Below are 19,330 nucleotides of genomic sequence, written 5' to 3'. Positions count from 1 at the left end.
ATTTACCTGTCACCACCTGGTCAACAATAATTTTGACCTACTGTATCTCGCTTAGCCTTTTAGAGAAACTATTTAGTATTTCAATTGGTATGTATTTGAGCAAAGTAAAGAAAAACTAAAGCAAGAAAAACCATTATAGGTCAAGTTTTTCTTATCTTGCCAGTTAAAGGCAATATGTATGCTATCACGCCGGAATGAAACGCGAATGGAAACAAAATAAAGAACCATAGCTCTTACGCCTGATTATGTGAGATGTCTGAACTGGGCTCAGCCATGTGCAAAGTGCGCTTTGGCCCCAAACTATATACAGGGTATTCCAACTATCATTCACCAAAATTAAAAAAAAAGATCCAAATGCCACGTAGCTGGACAGAACGAAGGTAATGTTGTTTGCCGTCTCTTGGAGATACTCAGATTATTATTTGAATTCCACATAATTACCTAATTAGTCTTAATTAATTAATCAACTTCTAAAATATTACAGTTAGATTAAATGTGTCAATGAGAAAATTGTAGAGCAACATGAAAAACTTTCTATACAACTTTCTGTTGCTGAATACGTGCTACATAAAAGCGTTTTTCTGAGCGGGAAAGAAGCCCGCGAATACACGCAAAGTGCCTCGAGCGAGGCAATCTTGCGTGTATTCGCGGGTTGCAGCAGCGCGTAAACACAAACGACCTTCGGTTGCGAAAGAATAAACAATCTGCGTGAGGGTCATGCATGTGGCCCCCGGGTTCCGACGTGGGTGGCGTTCAATTATAGTGTACGCCACAAATGTTCTCTTCGGAACATTTTTCGGTTGTTTCTTAGCTGCCTATATATACGCATATCCACCTTTTCCGGCACAGACATTACGGCGCAAGGTTCAGAACAGAAAACTCATCGCGGCCCAGCTTCCCGCCTGCCGCCCGAACCGCAAGTGCTTCTTATTTATGAGCGAGAAAATGTCCAGGTAAGTATTTAGCTTCGCATGGTATTCTTTGACTATCATGACCTCATGCACCGTTGTGGTTGTTCGTGCTGGTGCTGCTGCTGCTCTACTACTAGAAAGCGTAAGCGTACACGGGTATTAATTGTCGTCATCAAGGACTGCTAGTAGGGACGGTTTTTAATTGTAGCGAATAACACCAAGGTTTATCTTTATGCGTCAGAATGGTTTATATATACATATGCCAGACTTCGGAAGCGCGCTGACAAGGCCTTACAGCGCCAAATGTGAGAAAACGCTCGCATTGCCGTCGTACTTAGCGATTCGCAGGGATCGAAACTAAATATCTTGCACAGATACCTCGGCAGGTGTCTCGAGAGACCCCTAAGGTGCCAGAAATCAACGCTCTGCGAAACTGCTGTGGGTGGTATGCGCGGTACTTAAAAGAGGCCCTGAACCACTCCTCGAGGTTGGTCAAAAAACGCAGGCCGCGGATAGCATACGCTGCTGTGAACAAATCTGCCAAATTTTCCAGTCGTATGCGTTGCATGGAGCCCACAAGCGCAGCTCAAACTCGCATATTTCTCAAACACTCTCTCGTTTCGAAGCTGCCGCCGTCTTGAATATGTCGTCTATATGCAAGATCCCCATCGACGACTGCTATTGGCCAATAGCTGACATCAATCAAGAATGCTGTTTGGATCAGTCCGCTTGTTCCTACTTTTACTGTGTGTATTTATTTCTACAGTTTAATAAACAGGCTGAAGTAAGCAAAAACCTGCTTTCTAATTTCGATAAGAATTAGGTATTTCCGGAAAAATCTGACTATCGTCTGCTCACGCTCGGCCATGGCCGCAATATGCACACGATAGGAAGAAGCGGACTGATCCAAAGAGTTTGGCCACCCTTCTTATCGGTGTCGTAGCGGTTGGGCTTAGCTAATTTCGATTAGTTTTGAACACTCAACTAGCCTTGAACCACGTGAAACTTAAGGTCAGACAACACGTACGCTTGCCAGCGCGCGCTCGCTCCAGGCCGCTCCTGCATGGCTACGCGCCTTGGCAGACATCGCTTGGTATCGAGCTATTGACAGAGCTTCAAAAGGCGCAAGTTGGATGTGGCTGCTTTTCATTGGTCAAGCTGGCGCGGGAGAAAGCCAGTGAGCACCACGTAGTACGGCCAGACTGGAGCACATGAGCGCGAGCGTGCACTCGCAGCCCTGCCGTGCACAAAGCAAACGCTGCGCTATGCGCATTGCAGTTGCATGTAGCTGTGGTCTGTTGCGTAGCGTAGATACCGCGGCCGCCGCGGGGTGCCTTGACAAGCCCGCTCGTTAAGGATGCCTCGATAGTACCGCTTCCCTCCTTTTAGGGTGTTGACACTTCGCGCGGCGCTGCCATTGTGGTACACCTTAGGTACAGCCGCTGCATACGCGCGCCGTTCGGGTCAACTGCGGGCGGCTAGAATTCACATCTCTGGCACGCTCAAATGGCACAATTTTAGCCCCTGCATTCAAGGTTCGCATTTAGGGCTACTTTACAGTCAAGTAAAAAAAAAACGATGAAACATGGCTGATGGGGAAACAGGCACACGCGCAGTGTATAGCTTTCACTTAGCCATTTCTATTTAGCTTGAACTCACAAACGCAGCCGAGTTGTTGCTACTCGACGTATTCGTGCGACCCTGGTCACAAATTCCGCATCCCAGTCCCTCCACGAAGCACTCACCGCGACTGCCTGCTGTCTGCGACTGTCTGGGTGCCGAACGGCGCGAGGACAGTCAAACGCTGTCACCATCCTAAATGGAGGTGGTGGTGATGGTGGTGGTGAAAACCTTTAATAGGCTATGGAGGGACAGCAGCTATGCTTGGACGAGCCCGTAAGGGACTGGTCCTTAGAAATACTAGGTGGAGGTCCCTAGTTGGGGACCCCAGTGGCGGTATAACCACCGCCCGGGCGCGCACGACTAAGGCTTGTTGGGCCTGCAAATCGTGGCAGCCGAGCTGGGTCGCCACCCAGTCTTCCCGGGTTGGGTTGGGGATGTCACCACCCTAAATGGAGGCAGTATTATCGAGGTACACTGGTTCGTTTGGCACGTCGTAGGCGCCACATTCGGAAGTAGTGGCGTCTACGTGAACATCCAAAATCGAACTTGAACCGCGCGCCACGGTAACGTTCAATAGCCGGATCGTTGTGGCTTCGCCGCCGTAGCCTTTGCAGTGCAAGATACTGAGGAAGGAGAGGGAGAACCGCTAAGAGTTTCAAAGGGGATCTTTGATTGCTAATAACTCCGCTTCGGCTGAAGGCATTGCAGAACTTTCTACTGCAAAGTATTTCTGTAATAGTCTAGTTTAATTTCAAATGCATTTCTCGACTTCGATAAAAAAGTCTTTCAGGGCCCCTTTAAGGTTCGGCGAGTCTCGACAATGGAAGTACGCATATTGGTGGGAACATTTTATGAAGTACCTACACGTGACATAACTGAGGAAATATTTCGCTGTGAGAAATCGTAAGCTCTGGTGCAGCAAGTGACGAATAGTGGAGCTGCAACATAATTAATGACACATTATAAAATCTTTAATTACATCAGAAACGTTCGAGATTGATGCTGGGTTCACTATTCTGTGCCCTACAGCTTCTAGAAAGCACCTCGAAAAATATTACCTTCTTACAGGTACCTCGACTACCTGTTCCTAATGACGTTCGACTACAGGCTGGATGATTTGTCCACGACGAAGATAACCAGCGGATTATATTTCTACACAGATCACAATGGGCCTACCACAATTGAATCCGTAAGTCGTGGAATAAGTGGTGTCTCTCATATTGTGCTCAAACAGAACTGACAGCAAAACTCTGGAGAGCCCACGACACGTATGAAATGCTGTGTGTTTGCATAAATAAGTGATGCAACGTTGAATGAATTTCGTTTGTTATATACATAAATTCTAGCCATTCGAAATTACGTGAATTATCGTTGAATAGTACTAATACTGTCTTTTCTCCCTCCCATTCGCATCCGAAGCTCAGCAGGCGTTCCATGACAATGTGGCCCTGCAACCCCCCCCCTCCCCGCTCCCGCCCCCTTGTTGTCTTCTGGTGGCGCGTTCAGAAGGATTATTGTTCGGAAGTGCTCTTTGCCACTCACCGGCCGCAACTCAAGCGTCAGATGGACTTTTCTCATACGAACAAATATGTTGGAGGCGCTTTTTTTGTGAATATGGGCCCTGCTTATTAGCAACCTGAAACGACCAAGCGAGCATCAGGAGCGTCAATATGAGGCGGCTTTCTCTTGCGTTTTCAATTGCCAGCCAATCTGCTGTGACTCCACCAATCACGGCATTCTAAGTACGAACGACTTTGTCCGGTGGTCGCTTAGGCAAGCTTGTTGTTTCTTAGGCATCACGTGTAATATGAAGCAATACTAGAGGCAAGTAAGATCCAATCTTACTCAAGTTTATTGCTTGGAAGTTGGCTGTAAAACAAACCTACATGACGGTGGGAAAACCAGCGGCATACAAATACTTATAAAAGCACTGATGTTATTTAGTTTCCCCCTTCTTAGTTCTGATTATTATCAAAATTAGGACCTGGCTAAGCTTGCCTATCACGTCAATGGTCGTTTCTGTTGGACTTTTAGGAAACCTGCATTGGAAAATGGGTCGATTCCGGCGTGCGCAAGTACAAGATCATACCGGGGCTCGCCGTACACGGCCGCAGCTTCACGCTAGATAACCCGACCTATAATGGCGTCAGTGCCAAATTGAAGAAGAACCACCCGCTCGGAAACGCCGCAAGCTTCACTAAGACGGACGGCTACATGAACTACGTCGAGGTGAGAGTGACTTCTGCCTCTGTGGCACTTAAAAAGATTCTGCCCTGCTTTCAATGCTCCTCCATTAGAATATTGTACAGCACTGAAAGGAAACTGCCGCGAAGTGAATCATGGATCCGTGGATTTAGTGCTCCAAGCAACGTTGGGATCATGAGAGACGACACTGTGGAATGCTCCTAATTAACTTTGACAGCATGGAGTTCAAGAGCTACACATAAATCTGAGTGAATTTAAGTTTTTGCCTGTGACAAGATTCGGCGAATAGGGGCGTGAGCGGCGCGCGTTCAATCAGATGCGCAACTCTGCTCCCCAAGGGTAGCATGTGCAGTAACTTTATCGCCCACTGTAGGTCCGTCGAGGCGCGCTCGTGGAAGCTCGTGCCGTGGCGTCGCAGCCAATGAGAATTGAGGCCGCTACAAACATCGGACGCCGGTTTTTTCGCTCAATGAGCCATTTGCTGCTTTCGCACCAAAAGGAACCAGGAAGCTCGCCTTCGCACATCCGCGTTTGCACGGTAATGAGGAAGTATAAATGCTTCTTGCGGATAGAACGCATTCGAATTGCGCTACGTAGGTATGTGCATGCCGCCTTTGAAACCATGATGCTATCAAGGCGTCAATCATACTCGCTAGCAGTCAGCAACTCCGTTTAACAAAAGGCTCGGTATAATTTGTGTGTGCCCTCGCTTGCGTGCGTGTGCGTGTGTGTGCGTGTGTGTGTGTACTCATGTTTCGACTCTTGATTACTCACACAAAGCTTCGGCGTATAAAGATTCGAACTCGTTGGACCTGCTGCATGTTTTTTTTTTCATGCAGTTTCTCGCAGACCTTGAATCCGGCTCCGCGACAATAGTCTAATGCTATGTGCCGCTTTGCAAGTCCCGGCTGAGATACGCTGGTCACATATTAAAGATCATCAGTGATTGTGAGTGTGACGCCTGTGTCATTGTCATGAGGTGCACGTGCTGCGTTGCAACGAAGGCGAAGAAGACAACGACGACGACGAAGGCGCGAGCATGACCGTGCATTGGCACTCAGAAAAACTGGAGGACGCTTAAGCTACGCCTTTAAGAGTAGAATGCGATAGCGTTATCGAGACCCGTTCGCATCGCACCATTCGCATCCGGCAAGTAGGCTTCATTCACTGCAAACACAGAACGTGGGAAAGCCAGCTTACAAAGACCAAGCTTACACCGATCCCCTTAAAGTCGGCTTCACTTTTAAACAGAAATGCAATACTGGGAAGGCGTTTTCCCAGGGGCAGTATAAGTGGTCATACTAAAACGTGAAGGCCCTAGCACCTTTATTATTATTATTATTTTAATAATTCTTTGCTATTGCGCCGACGCGTGCGCGTTTCCGAAGCGCATTTGACCTGCCGAAGCCCAATTTGACCTGCCGTAGGCTCTCTAACCTGCCGACGATGCGAGCGCCATCTGGATATAATTTTATTGCGATAGCAATTATATGGACACTCAAAAGCAGATTTCTGCCGTCGGCGTCGCCGTCGCCGTCGCCGTGAGGTTCCGTATGACGTCAATATAGATGAAATCGTCGCCGCGCGCCGCCGAACGCTGTATGTGCGAGTGAAAGGGCGCGAGGGGCGCGCTTTCACGGGGAGTGAACGCATGGCGGAGAACAAACGCGCGTTCTTCGCCGTGCTCGCTTAAGGGCTGCAGAAGTAGGCGTCTCTTTCCTCCTTTACAATCACCATATATGTAGAGCAAACGCGCCTAATTCCGATGCGCGAGAGGCCGTGGGGGAGGGGCGGGAGGGGGAGGAAAGGGAGGCGACGTTTAGCTGCGGCACCAAGTGCATATTTATATCAGAGGCTCCGGCAACAGTCACCAACGCCGCACGCATTTTGAGCGAACGCGGGCAAAACGCCGACGGCGTCGACAACATTTCTGCGTGTTGCCGGTGCTGCTGCATGTCCAAGTTTATACAGCTGATAAAGCTAATATCATTTACTCCGTATAGCTCTCTACAAATTTGCTATCGCAATTGATGCTTCGCCTTTCAGGTGAAACTGCGACAACGTTTTTTTGCAAGAACCCGAGCGCGCGGCTGTAGGTCTGGTAGAAATGCTGGAAAAGGGGTTTGTGTTAGAGTTTCCTCATAGCAGAATTATGTTTTCTCGTACATTCAAATTACAATCGGACGCCGAACGGCAAACAATCCGACGGCGAATCCGACGGCGAATGATAAAGTCATAATTTACCATTTTTCTGACGGATTTCACTGTGAGAAATTCAATTTTTGTTCCACAAAACCTTGCACCACGTGGAGGGCCTGCGCGGTCGGGGTGGTTGGGGATGATTTTCTCCGCCACCGATCCGACATCGCACGCCGACGCCGGTCGCCGACGCCGGTTTTTCACGTGAAAGAACAGAGGTCCTTTAACGTGGTCAATACAGACCTAGTGGTCAATACAGACCGATTTAGGAAATGAAATACGAAGCGTATGTTCTCTGTCGCACAATCACAAACAATGCTTTATATCAATTCGATGACATATAATGCTGACAAACGTAAATATGGATCACCTTTAAGTATGGAGTGTCTAAACAGTCTGCAAACTATAGAATCAAAGTATTAATGTTCACACATCGCCATCTGATTCGGCGTGGGGCGTCGGACGATCTCACGGCTGTAATGGTGCAGCGACGAATGGACTGCTGCTGAGGTATCCCAGCTGGAATCGAGAGGCGAGAAGATGTGGCACGGCGTGACAGGAACATAATAAGCCTGGAGGGAAGGTTGCGAGCACAGAAGTTGTGGTTGCTGCTACGGTGGACGGCCCGCAGATGAACACCAGCTGCAGACGTTGAGCCGTAGGCTGAGGAACACCCGACACAGGCAGGAGCCCGGACCCATGGGCCGACGGGCTGCTTCTTCCGCCGTGGCTGTCTTTTTCGCTCGGCTTCCTCTCTCACAATGGCGCCTCGCCAGCGCTCCACGCTCGCGACACGAAGTTCTCTCAAGATTATTCTTTTTGTTTCGCCTTTTCTGAGTGCCAATGCACGGTCATGTTCGCGCCTTCGTCGTCATCGTTGTCTCCTTCGCCTTCGTTGCAACGCAGCACGTGCACCCCATGACACTACCACACTGCTGAAGTTTTTATTGCGATAGCAATTATATGGACCCTCCAAAGCGGATTTCTGCCGTCGCCGTTGCCGTGAGGTTCCGTATGACATCAACGGCGATGAAATCGTCGCCGCGCTCCGGGCGCTGTATGTGCGAGTGAAAGGGAGTGATGGACGCGTGCTTTCACAGGGAGCGAACGCACGTCGGAGAGCAAACGCGCGTTCTGCGGCGTGCTCCCTGAAGGGCTGCAGAATTAAGCGTCTCTTTCCACCTTTACAATCACCAAATCTAGAGAGTAAACGCGAATTCTTCCATCGCGCGAAAGGCTGTGGTGGGACGGGAGGGAGGGAGGGGAGGTGACGTTTAGCTGTGGCACTAAATGCGTATTTAAAATAAAAACGTTGCGAGGCGAGAAGGTGGGTATAAATTTCCGACGCTGCTCGACGAGTGCCCCATTCGGATATCGTCGAAAACCACCGAGCCGCCCCCAGAGTTGGCAACAGTCACCAACGCCGCGCGCGTTCGAAGCGAACGCGGGCAAAACGCCGACGGCGTCGACAAGTTCTGCGCGTTGCTGGTGCTGCTGCATGTCCAAGTTTATACAGCTGATAAAACTACTATCCTTACTCCGTGTAGCTCTCTACTAATTTGCTATCGAAATTGATGCTTCGCCTTTCGGGTGAAACTGCGAAATTTTTTTCTGTCGAAAAAAAATAAAAGACTCCGACACAGAGGTGTGCATCATGTCCTTTCACATGAAATAGATCATGACACAAAAATATATGTTTTCAAAGAAACGCAGCAGTGCTGAGTACAGGACACCGTTGTGTATGTATACGGTGCCTCACATGTTCGCCCTTCGTATTTCACTGTTTATGAAAATCCGGCTTTTTGTATCGGATTGTGTCTACTTGAATTCCAGGCTTTTTTTTTTTTTTGCTATGGGGCCGTTCAGTTAAGGTGGCATTTGCCTCAGAGGCCTGCTGTAAAGAAGACGAACCAAATATATGTTCGCTTTCTGTGTCTAGAAATGAGTAGCCGTAATATTGGGTATATCTTGACAAGAACGCGCGCTTTCCTTTATTCTGACTTAACCTTGCGACTACTTGAGATATCGGTTGCGTACGGCCCTCTGATAGCGCCTTCGTGAATCTCTCGTTGGGTGCCCTACAGCAGCTAATGTTCCCATTGGAACTGGCTTTGGCCCCTTTAGAAGTAACCCCACCATCTTTAAATATACCGGGGATAACTGGAGGAATCAGCCATTTATTATTATCCCGTGACAGCTGCTGATTTGGGCCTATCCAAGCGGGGTTGATATTTTCTGCGTCACGAGCCCCTTGAATGTTGCCTAGGATGACATCGTACACAGGTGATTCCATTCACCTCACCAGCGTTTCTCCCGTAACATAAGGGGATGATAATGCAAACCGCGCCTTGGAGGGAAAGTGGGTCGTTCAATCAATCAGTACCACGGCCCGTTGCTTGCCTGTGTAAGCTTCCTGGAGAACCAGGCTACGGCGTAGCACAATGGTATTGCAGCTGTGTCCCGCAGAACTGAAACGCTGCACGCGTTTAGTGTCCCCCCTATCACAGGCATATTCCTTGAAGGGTCATCTGCATTGTGTATGTCATCTATTGTGCTGACCAGATCTGTCTGAGGAGTTCTTACACCACTTTTGTCTCTCAGTATCCCTTCGGCATACTTGAGGCACAACGACTAGGAACACAAACCAAAGCTCCACCTCACCCCAAGCTCAACAGGCGACAGGCGAGGGACTGGCGCCGAATATAGACAAACACCTACCCACACTTACATAGACTCCACAAAATATTTCCCAACAAACACAGCGACAGATGTCCATGGTGCGACTCCACCCCGACACTAGAACACATCACTTATCAATGCACGCAGCGTCCGGCAGACGCCGTCTCGCCGCTACTTAAGGATACACTTAGCAATTGGTCGTGGGAGGGGCGACTCTCCGAACTGGACTTGGGAAGCCAATTGGCGACCCTCGACCAGGCCATTCGCACCGCAATAGCCAGTGGGGCCCTGGAAGAGGGGCTCCACCCACAGTAACCAAGCACTATCTTTATTTAAATAAAGTTGCTTCTCTCTCTCTCTCTCTCTCAGTATCCCTTCGGGCCACACATGTAGGATATCTCCTGTTTGATGCATAGTGCTGGAAATAGGTTGGGCGTTATTTACAAGACAAGACGCTTTATCCTGCCTTGACCCTTTCTCTGGGCACAGTTTTGCCTCATGACCGTGTCGACGGCATTTTGGGCAAAATGTTTTTGTTTTTGGTCCGGCAGTTTGAAGCCGTATGTCCTGCCTTACCACACAAGAACCACTCCGAAGTGGTATCGCCACCATCTCGACCAATTTTCTGACTGGGAGTGTTATTCATTTCGGAATGTTCATTTAAGTAATAAAACTGTTTTTGTTGTTGGGCTTCCATAAACTGATCAGCTACTTTTGTAGCAGCACACAAGGTACGGCACTCTCTCACGGAGAAACGTCACTAGTTGTTTATTGCAATTCGCTAAGAATCGCTCAGTCATGACCAACTCGGCGAGACCTTCAAAAGTTTGTGGGGCCTCTGAAAGCTCTAGCCATCTGTCAAAATAGCCTCTGAGCCAAGCAACGTACTGTGTAGCCGTTTCATCGGTCTCAGCTTTGGATGCGCGGAAACGTTCGCGGTAACCTTCTGCCGTAAAACGAAAACGCTGCAGCAAAGCTATTTTGACTTTGGCATAATCTAATCTGTCTTGCGGAGACAGTCTTCCATACACCTTCAATGCTTCCCCCGTGAGGCACATGCTCAGTGCAATGGCCTGCTGCGGTTTTGGTGGCGACAAGGTAAGCGTCCAAATCGTCTCGGGCGTATTCAAACCGCGGGAGAAACTTGCACGGATTTATCGTTTCTGAACAAACCGCTTGTTCAGTTTCAGGGGATTCTCCCACCTGTGGTCTGTCAGCTCGGGCTGCGTCCATTTCAGCGAACTTAATGCGTAGCTGAAGGCTGCGTGTTTCCGCTTCTGCTCGAGCTCTTTCAGACGTCACACGCTCGGCAACAAGTCGTTCACGCTCGGCAGCGAGCTGCTCACACTCCTTGTTTGCCTCAGCTCCACTGCCCTCTCATCGCGATGACGTTTTTCTGCGTCCGTTACCCACTTTCTCAGTTCTGCCCCCGACAAACCTAACGTTCCCCAAGTTCGATTAATGTACGGGTGTCCATCGTCTGGATTAGGTACTTGTCCGACAGAGAGTAGCTTCGTCCGTTCGCGCGGACGCCAATGTGTCACGGTGTAGATATTTTCACCGTACTAGGTTCTTTAACGTGGTCAATACAGACCGATTTAGGAAATGAAATACGAAGCGTCTGTTCTCTGTTGCACACTCACAGTCATGTTACTCTCGAGTACCGACAATGGTAATTGTTTGCATGATCTGGTAAAACATCAAGACAGTTCTGGAGAGCACTTCTAAGTGCTCTCCATTATCCGAGCTGTGAATGTCTGGTACGCGTACACCAAATTCCTAGCTCTTTTTAGCTTTGCGGCATTTCTACTGACACAAACATTGATCTGGTGCGTAGCCTCAATGGGACATCCTATCTGGGATTCCCGCGTTCGAAGTTGCCGATAGAGCCTGGACAACGCCATGGAAGGCGGTCAGCATCATTTGATTGCTTACAAGTTTATTCGCCTACTCCTGGTCAACCACGCAAGCGTTGTCTCCGCCATGCCTGCACCATGCTCGTAGAAGCCATCAAGGAAATACTTTAGGTTGTAAGTTGTATTACCTGTATTAAAACGTTACTTCGAAAACAGACGGAAATAAATCAACTGTCTACTTCTTTTCCTTTTTTTTTGCCTCTGATCACACGGCAAGTTGTTGGCGTTTAACTGTGCTGCGGCATTATTCGGGTATCTTTGCACTGAATCTATAAATTAACGAACATCATTATCAGTGTTACTAAAGAAAAAACAAATCACCACCCCTTCTAGTCCGTGAAGATGGTCGAACAGGAAAGCTGTGTTAGTTACACCGAGTGTTACACCATGCAAGTCAAACTTTGCAAGCAGTCTATATTGTAAATATTTTGTTTAACCATTCTTTCACCTGATTTTAAATTTTGCGTGCTTCGCGTGGTGACCACGCTTTAAAAGAAAGGTACGGCCTGCCGCGTCAAGCCGGCTGCAATGGGAGCGAACGTCCCAGCCGTAGTTGCATTCGCGGCCGCTTGGCTGGCCCGAACGGTGCGGCTTATTGGGGATGGGACGCATCGGCGTCCACGGGCAACGGCGTTCCTAGCACGTTTCTCACGCTTCTTCTACGACGTTCCCAGACAAGGTTGGCGTTTGCCTCTTGCGTGTTGTGGTGCATCGGCTCCGTCAATTACTGACGAAAGCCACGGTCAATTTCGTGCAACCCCATCAATTTTTCTTCCATCGGACTCCTAAAGCTGCCCGGCACCCGAGGACACCAATCTCATCCAGGTGGGCCCATTTTTGGCAAACTTAGAGCGATTTTCCGTTCCGGCCTCGCGTTGCCGACGCTGAGCCTAACGGCTACGTCGGCGCGCGGGTGAGAACGGACCGGTCTTGCAAGATGACGGATCTCTCTGCTCAACGCGGTTACGATCCCGACGCCATGGCGTGGGCGACGATCCCGGTCCCCGAGGGACAGCAATCTGCGGCTGCGGACCCCATCCGCAACGAAGAACTCTTTCGCATGGTTGAGCGCCGCTCCCAGCGCAAAGCTACGAAAATGGCTCCATCGGCCCCGCCCGCCAGCAAGGCACCTTCAACTCAGACAGGATCCGCCACGCGTGCGGCAAAAAGATCCGGCGCGAAGCGCAGCAAGCCTACAACGACGTGGAAGCCTAAGCCTCTGCCTCGACCACACCCAGAAGACTTTGTCGTCATCATCAAGCCTCGTGAGCCAGTGGCGCTACGAGACGTCTTTCAACGTGGCGCGCTCGGCGCCGCCTTCGTTACTCTCGTCGGAGTACAAAAGGCGGCGACGCTCAACCTGCTCCTCTCGCCGGAGCAGAACCTCATCATCGCTAGCACGCGGGAGGCCCAAACGGCGGACCAGCTGCTCGGCGACTTAGAGCTACAAACTGACAAAGGCAAGATGGCCGCCCACGGCCACCTGAAGCAACATGGCGAGGACGTCTGCTACGGCGTGGTCACGGTCGCCAACCACGAGACGACCGACACCCTACGCCAGGCTCTGCAGTGGCGTGCAGGCGAACTCTTGGATATACGAAAATTCGGCACATCGAACAAGGCACGACTCACCTTTGCTGGCAGAGTCAAGCCTCGCTACATTCATTACAACTCGGAAATCACCTTCGTTCAACCCTATTACCGGACCATTCCGGCCTGCGGACTGTGTGGCACCGTTGGACACCGGGCTGATTCGTGTCCCAACCCAGCCAATGCAAAGTGCGGCCTGTGTGGACAGCAGGCGGAGCTAGTGGAGGGGGTGCGGACCCCTCATGAGTGCAACCCAAAGTGCGCGGTCTGTGGAGGAAGCCACGCCACCAACTCGCACGAATGTACAGCCAAATACAGACAACCCAAGACGACCACCCCTCAACAGAGCGGCCTCCCCAAGTCGGGGAAGAAGACTCGTCATCATGCGGCGTTCTCGCACGGCGGATCACGCTACGTCGACGTCACAACGCAGCAGGCGCCACCACGTGGAGGTGACGTCAAGGGCCAAGCGGCGCAGCAGCAGCCACCACACGACGGCAAGGGGAACCGCGGCCAGCAGCAACAACAGCGAAAGGATGCGGGAGCCGGTGCCTGGGCGAACGCAGTGAAATATGGCAAGCAGGTGAGCGGTCCCGGTGGGGCAGCCTCCCCTTTCCTATCCCCCCCTCCCTCTCCTACTCTAATTGCCGAGGAGATCCGTAAGCACACGGAGCCTCTCCGCGCTAAAATTGCGAGCCTTGAGGCTCAACTCTCCAACCCACCGTCTGCTCCTACCTCCGCCTCCAGTGCGGAGTCCATGGATAGTGAGATTACGCTGCCGAAGCCGTCGGGCCATGATTCTTTTGAGACTATGGAGGCGCGCCTCAGCGCAAAAATGGAGCTCCTGATCGGCACCGCGATGGCCCAGATGCTCGCGAAAATTGATGAGCTGATCACGAGTAAAGTTAATCAAGCTGTCGCTGCGCAACTCCGCACGCTGCGCAAAGCGGGTCCCCTTAGGGACGTATCCGGCCGCCCCTCCAAATTTTCGCGTCGCATTGTAGACATTGACGATGACGAAGACTGCACCCTGGCAGGCCTAGATGCCAAAACTTTGGTCCTGCCTACTGGCTCTGGGGCATCTCCACTCACTCTTAACGCCCAACCTAACCATGGCGGGAACCCCTAAAGTTAGGCGTTCTGCCCCTTCCAAATCGGCGTCCCCCATCATCATAACCCAGTGGAACTGTCGGGGCCTCCGCTCTCGCACGAAGAGAGCGGACCTCTGACTTTTTCTCTCAACCTTCGAGCATCTGCCCGCGGTGGTTGCCCTCCAAGAGCCAGGGAAGGGCGCTACCCTTACGAACTATTCGACGTTCCAGCATGACCCCTCGTCTTGTCTCTGCGTTCATCGAAATTACACAGCTAACAAGGTCGATCTTGACCTCCAAACCAACTATTCCTACGTAATGGTGACTCTCCTCCCGCTCCGCAAACAGGACCCATCCATTCACATCCTCAACGTATACTGCTCTCCAAAACTCCAAAACGTCTCATTCGCGGACCTCTTCAGTCGTGCGCTGAGAGTTGCGGGCCGGGACCCCCTCCTGATTGTGGGCGACTTCAACGCCCCAAGTCGGGTCTGGGGGTACCGCCGTGAACAGAAGCGTGGCCGCAAGTTGGCGGAGCTTACGTCCACGCTGGGCCTCACTCTTCACACTGACCCTGTCCACCCAACTCGGATTGGCAACTCCGTGACCAGGGACACCTGTCCGGATTTGACCTTCACACGCAACATTCAGTTCGCCGACTGGGTCAATACTGAGGAAACCCTCGGTAGCGACCATTGTCTCATCAACACAACCATTCGCACACGCCCCATGGCACGACCCTTCAAACAAGCCCACATCCCAGATTGGACGAAATTCAGACAAAATTGGCAGGACACTGTTCCCATACACACGCAAGGCTACCAGGCCTGGTCCCAGCAATTGGTTTCTAGCTTGCGTTCTACGGAAACACACATCAAACTCTCAGAGGCGGTCTCGGATGTGGATAACCACCTCCTCCACCTTTGGGAAGCCCGGCACAGCCTCGTCCGCCGATGGCGCCATCAGAAACACAATAGGCAACTAAAATCTCGCATAGCAGAGCTTACCCAGAAGGCGGCAGAGTATGCGGCCCAGCTCGCCGACTCGAACTGGGTTAGCCGCTGCAATACGGCTGCGCGACAAATGTCCAGCCGAAACACATGGCGTCTCTTTCGCGCCCTCATTGACCCCACACAAACCCGCACTGAAACGCAGAAACACTTGCAGCGCGCCATCCACGGCTTTGCTGGTAACACAACTCAGCTAGCACACAAGCTCAGGGACCAATACCTGTGCACTACCCAGGATACCCGAGGGACGGCATACTCATATGCAGGCTCTGAGAATGCCGAGCTGGATCAACCTTTCCAGCTCCATGACCTGAAGGCAGCCCTGGCCAAGATGAAACGTGGCACTGCACCCGGACGGGACAAAATTACAGTCAAGCTCCTGGCAAACCTACCAGACTCGACTTATAATTCACTGTTGGCATACTTCAATTCTATCTGGCTGGGAGAAGTGCCCCTCCCTATCGATTGGAAGACAGCACTTGTCACCTTTATTCCTAAACCTGGCAAAGCCGTAAATCCGGACAACCTCCGCCCCATCTCTCTCACCTCTTGTGTGGGCAAGTTAATGGAGACGATGGTGCGGGACCGGTTGTCTACTTTCATGGAAGACCATAACACATTTGCGGACACCATGTTCGGGTTTCGCCCCCACAGATCCGCACAGGATGTCCTCCTCCAACTTAATCGGGAAGTCCTAGACCCCATCGAATGCCCCCATAACGACAAGGTGGTTCTGGCCTTGGACCTTAAGGGAGCATTCGACAACGTCACTCATGAAATCATCCTAATTCATCTCTCTCAAACCAACTGCGGGCGTAACGCTTTTCAGTACGTCTTACAATTTCTAACACAGAGACACGCATACTTGCACATACAGGACACCGAACATGGCCCATACACTCTAGGGTCCAGAGGTACACCACAGGGCGCTGTCCTCTCCCCCCTATTGTTCAATATGGCCATGAAGAACTTGCCTGCCCAGCTGGAGGCTGTCCCGGGGGTGCAACACGCACTCTACGCGGACGACATCACCATCTGGGCCACGCAAGGCTCTTTGGGAGACGTGCAGGCCAACCTGCAGCAAGCAGCGACCATAGTGGACCGATATGCTCACGCTTGTGGCCTCCAATGTTCCCCCCAAAAGTCTGAATTCGTGCATCTCCGCCCCTCGCCCAAATGCACGTCCAAAATTGCTCTCTCTCTAGAGTATGGTCGAATCCCTGAACAACACGAAATTAGAGTCCTCGGACTTTTCATCAACCAACACCGCCGGTCCGACACAACACTAGGGAAGCTGCGGAAGGTGGGGGACCAGGTGGGCCGCATGGTCCGCCGAGTTTCCAACAAGCGCGGGGGTCTCAGATGCAAAGATGCCTTGCGGCTGGCTAATGCATTTGTGACTAGTCGAATCTTGTATTCGACTCCATACCTCCATCTCCGCAAGCATGAGGAGGACGCCCTTGAGGTCATCCTCCGAAGGATGATTAAGCGGGCCCTTGATCTCCCGGTCAGCACCTCTAACCAGCGCCTTCTAGGCCTGGGGATGGTGAATACGTATCGGGAGCTCAAGGAAGCTCATCTTACCAACCAAATCACACGTCTTTCTCAGACACTGTCGGGTCGCCGCCTCCTTGCCCGACTACACCTCCAACCTCTCAGACAGATGGAAGAGCGCGTACGTATGCCACAAGAATGGCGCTATGCCCTGCACGTGCGCCCTCTTCCCCGGAACATGGCATGCACACACCATGATGGCAGACGCCTGGCTCGGGCGGAGGCCCTGGCGCGCCATTATGATTCTAAACCCGGCGTTTTCTACGTGGATGCCACCGGCCCACACCATGGGGGATGGTTTACGGCCGCGGTGGTCCACGAAGGCAAAACAGTTAACGGCCTTAGCTTTCGCGCTAGAGACATAACATATGCGGAGGAAGTCGCCATCGCGTTGGCTATATCCGATTCTCGCTCTCAAACCATCATTACCGACTCGCGAGGGGCCTGTCGGAACTACGAACAGGGTCAGATACCATTCCTGGCCTATCGCGTCCTTCAATCTAGCTGCCGAACCGGGGACCCCTACCCCCGATACGTCGTTTGGGCTCCTGCTCACATGGGATTAGAGGGAAATGAGGCAGCTGATGCTGCCGCCCGCGCGCTTTCTCACCGGGCTCCTTATTTCTCTGACCCCGCCGATCAGGACTCCACCCCTAACCCAATCTACTCGTATACAGAAATTACAGCTTATTATCAATCCGGCCACGAACTCTACCCCCGCCCATGTAGAGGCCTCAAAAAGGAGGAGGAGCGTCTCCTGCTCCGTCTCTTCACGAACACTATGCTGTGCCCGGCGGCTCTTAAACATTTCGATCCGGCCTTTACTGGAGCTTGCCCGCACTGTGCGGAGAAGTCTTCGGACCTCTACCACATGGTGTGGGCTTGCCCATCCAACCCTGCCTTTTCCCCCTTACCCAACCCTACCCGGGAGGACTGGGAGGCTGCCCTGCTTGGCTGCTCAGACCTACGGGCCCAAAAGGCCCTGGTTAAGCGCGCCCAGGCGGCGGCTACTGCCACTGGCGTCCCGTACTAGGGACTCCACCTAGTGTTTGTAAGGGGCGGCCTCTTCAGGGTCGTCCCGAACATACCTCCTCGTACGTTTTGCCGTACAAATAAAAGTTTTTCACCACCACCACCCAGACAAGAGTCCTCGACCGAAGCTCCGTATATACATCCAACGCTAACGCGAACTCCCTCTCACATCCCACTCCTCCGTTGACCTACTTTTTTCCTATATCGCCATTGGTTGGCGCGCCTCACGCTCTCCCCCTGCAGCGCGAGTATTCGACGGCGCGACTTACGTTCTCCCCGTTCTCCTTTTCATCTGCACCCGCTCACAGCATTATCACAGGGGAAAAGGGGTGACGTACTCCAACCCCTTTCGCCCTGTTGAGCTCTTCTTTTCCTCTCCTCTCCCGCTAGGCCACGTGGCCTCTCTTTAGCAAACTCTGACAACGACATACTCGGGTCCACATAAACAGCTTCGCTCTAAAAGTACTCGCATTTCCCTAAATATGCTCAATTTGCCAATTATTTCTAGCTCGTAAAGCGCCACATTTTAATAGAAGTTGACGCTGTGTCTGCAGTACAAAATGTTTTCGTGCCACCTATACAAAGCTCGTATCAATTGCAGAAGCACTGCGAGACGTCTGTGACACCGACTGTTCTAACAAGAGATAAACACAAAAAAATTGGAGGACGCTTAAGCTTCGGCTTTAAGAGCGGGACGCGATAGCATTGAAATATGCTTGGCTGCTTATCAGGCTTCTCGGCAAGTGCAGCTTTTTTTGTCCAACTTCGCCTCCGCGCGTGGCTGCCGTATGGAGCCTACGTGCAACTGCTGAGGAGGCAAGCGCCATCTGGATGGTGTTTTTGCAAGGAAGGAACCGTGGTGGGCCGCTGTATGAATTGTAGAAATGCTGGTAAAGGAGGCTTGTGTTTCAGTTTCGGTCAAAGATAATTATGTTTTCTCGTATATTCAAATTAAAATTCGACGCTATCACGTCTGTAGGTTGTCGTTAAGTCGTACTTTACGATTTTAACAGCGGAATTGTTTAAGCCGGCCGTAAGTTGTGCCGCGAGCCGCAAAACATCGCTGAGCGATAATTCACCTTGGTTGCCTAGCAACCACCTCGCGGAGCGGCGTGTGCTTCGTCTCCTCTCCGTGCCGTGCAGATGTTGCCTTGACATGGGACGTTAAGGAGAGGGAAGGAGAGCATGCGCGTAGCGCGCGCAATGCTCGGGAGAGGGAAAGACAAAATGAGAGCTAGAGAGAGAGAGAGAGAGAGAGAGAGCGAGAGAGAAATTGTAACAGCACCAATGAGGCAACGCCTAGAGCTGCTGCCGACGTCACCCGCGTTTCATCGTGTCTCCGCGTTCACACCGAACGCGCGAAGCGTCCGTGACTGCAGCAGACGCCTCTGGTGTCGGCTCGGCAGGTTCCGACCAGCCACGCCCCAGCAAGTGTGGAGGCGCCGCTTGGTCGTGGCGTCACCGGGGAGATAAAGCTCAGAGCCGCCGCGGCAGAACTCTCTTTGACTCACTGGCGAGTA

At 51.5% G+C, this 19,330-nt stretch overlaps 1 protein-coding gene across 1 annotated transcript in view; it reads left to right on the top strand.

The window, feature by feature from the left end:
- Window positions 1-19,330, top strand: part of LOC119440574 (endochitinase) — a 37,776-nt gene that overhangs the window by 7,680 nt on the left and 10,766 nt on the right. The window contains exons 4-6 of the mRNA XM_037705472.2: window positions 850-953; window positions 3,603-3,723; window positions 4,569-4,763. Of these exons, the coding sequence (XP_037561400.1) occupies window positions 850-953; window positions 3,603-3,723; window positions 4,569-4,763 (420 nt within the window). The remainder of the gene's footprint in view (window positions 1-849; window positions 954-3,602; window positions 3,724-4,568; window positions 4,764-19,330) is intronic.

This window comes from Dermacentor silvarum, chromosome 2 (assembly GCF_013339745.2).
Source record: "Dermacentor silvarum isolate Dsil-2018 chromosome 2, BIME_Dsil_1.4, whole genome shotgun sequence".
Lineage (NCBI taxonomy): Eukaryota > Metazoa > Arthropoda > Arachnida > Ixodida > Ixodidae > Dermacentor > Dermacentor silvarum.
This window is presented reverse-complemented; position numbering and strand designations above follow the sequence as displayed.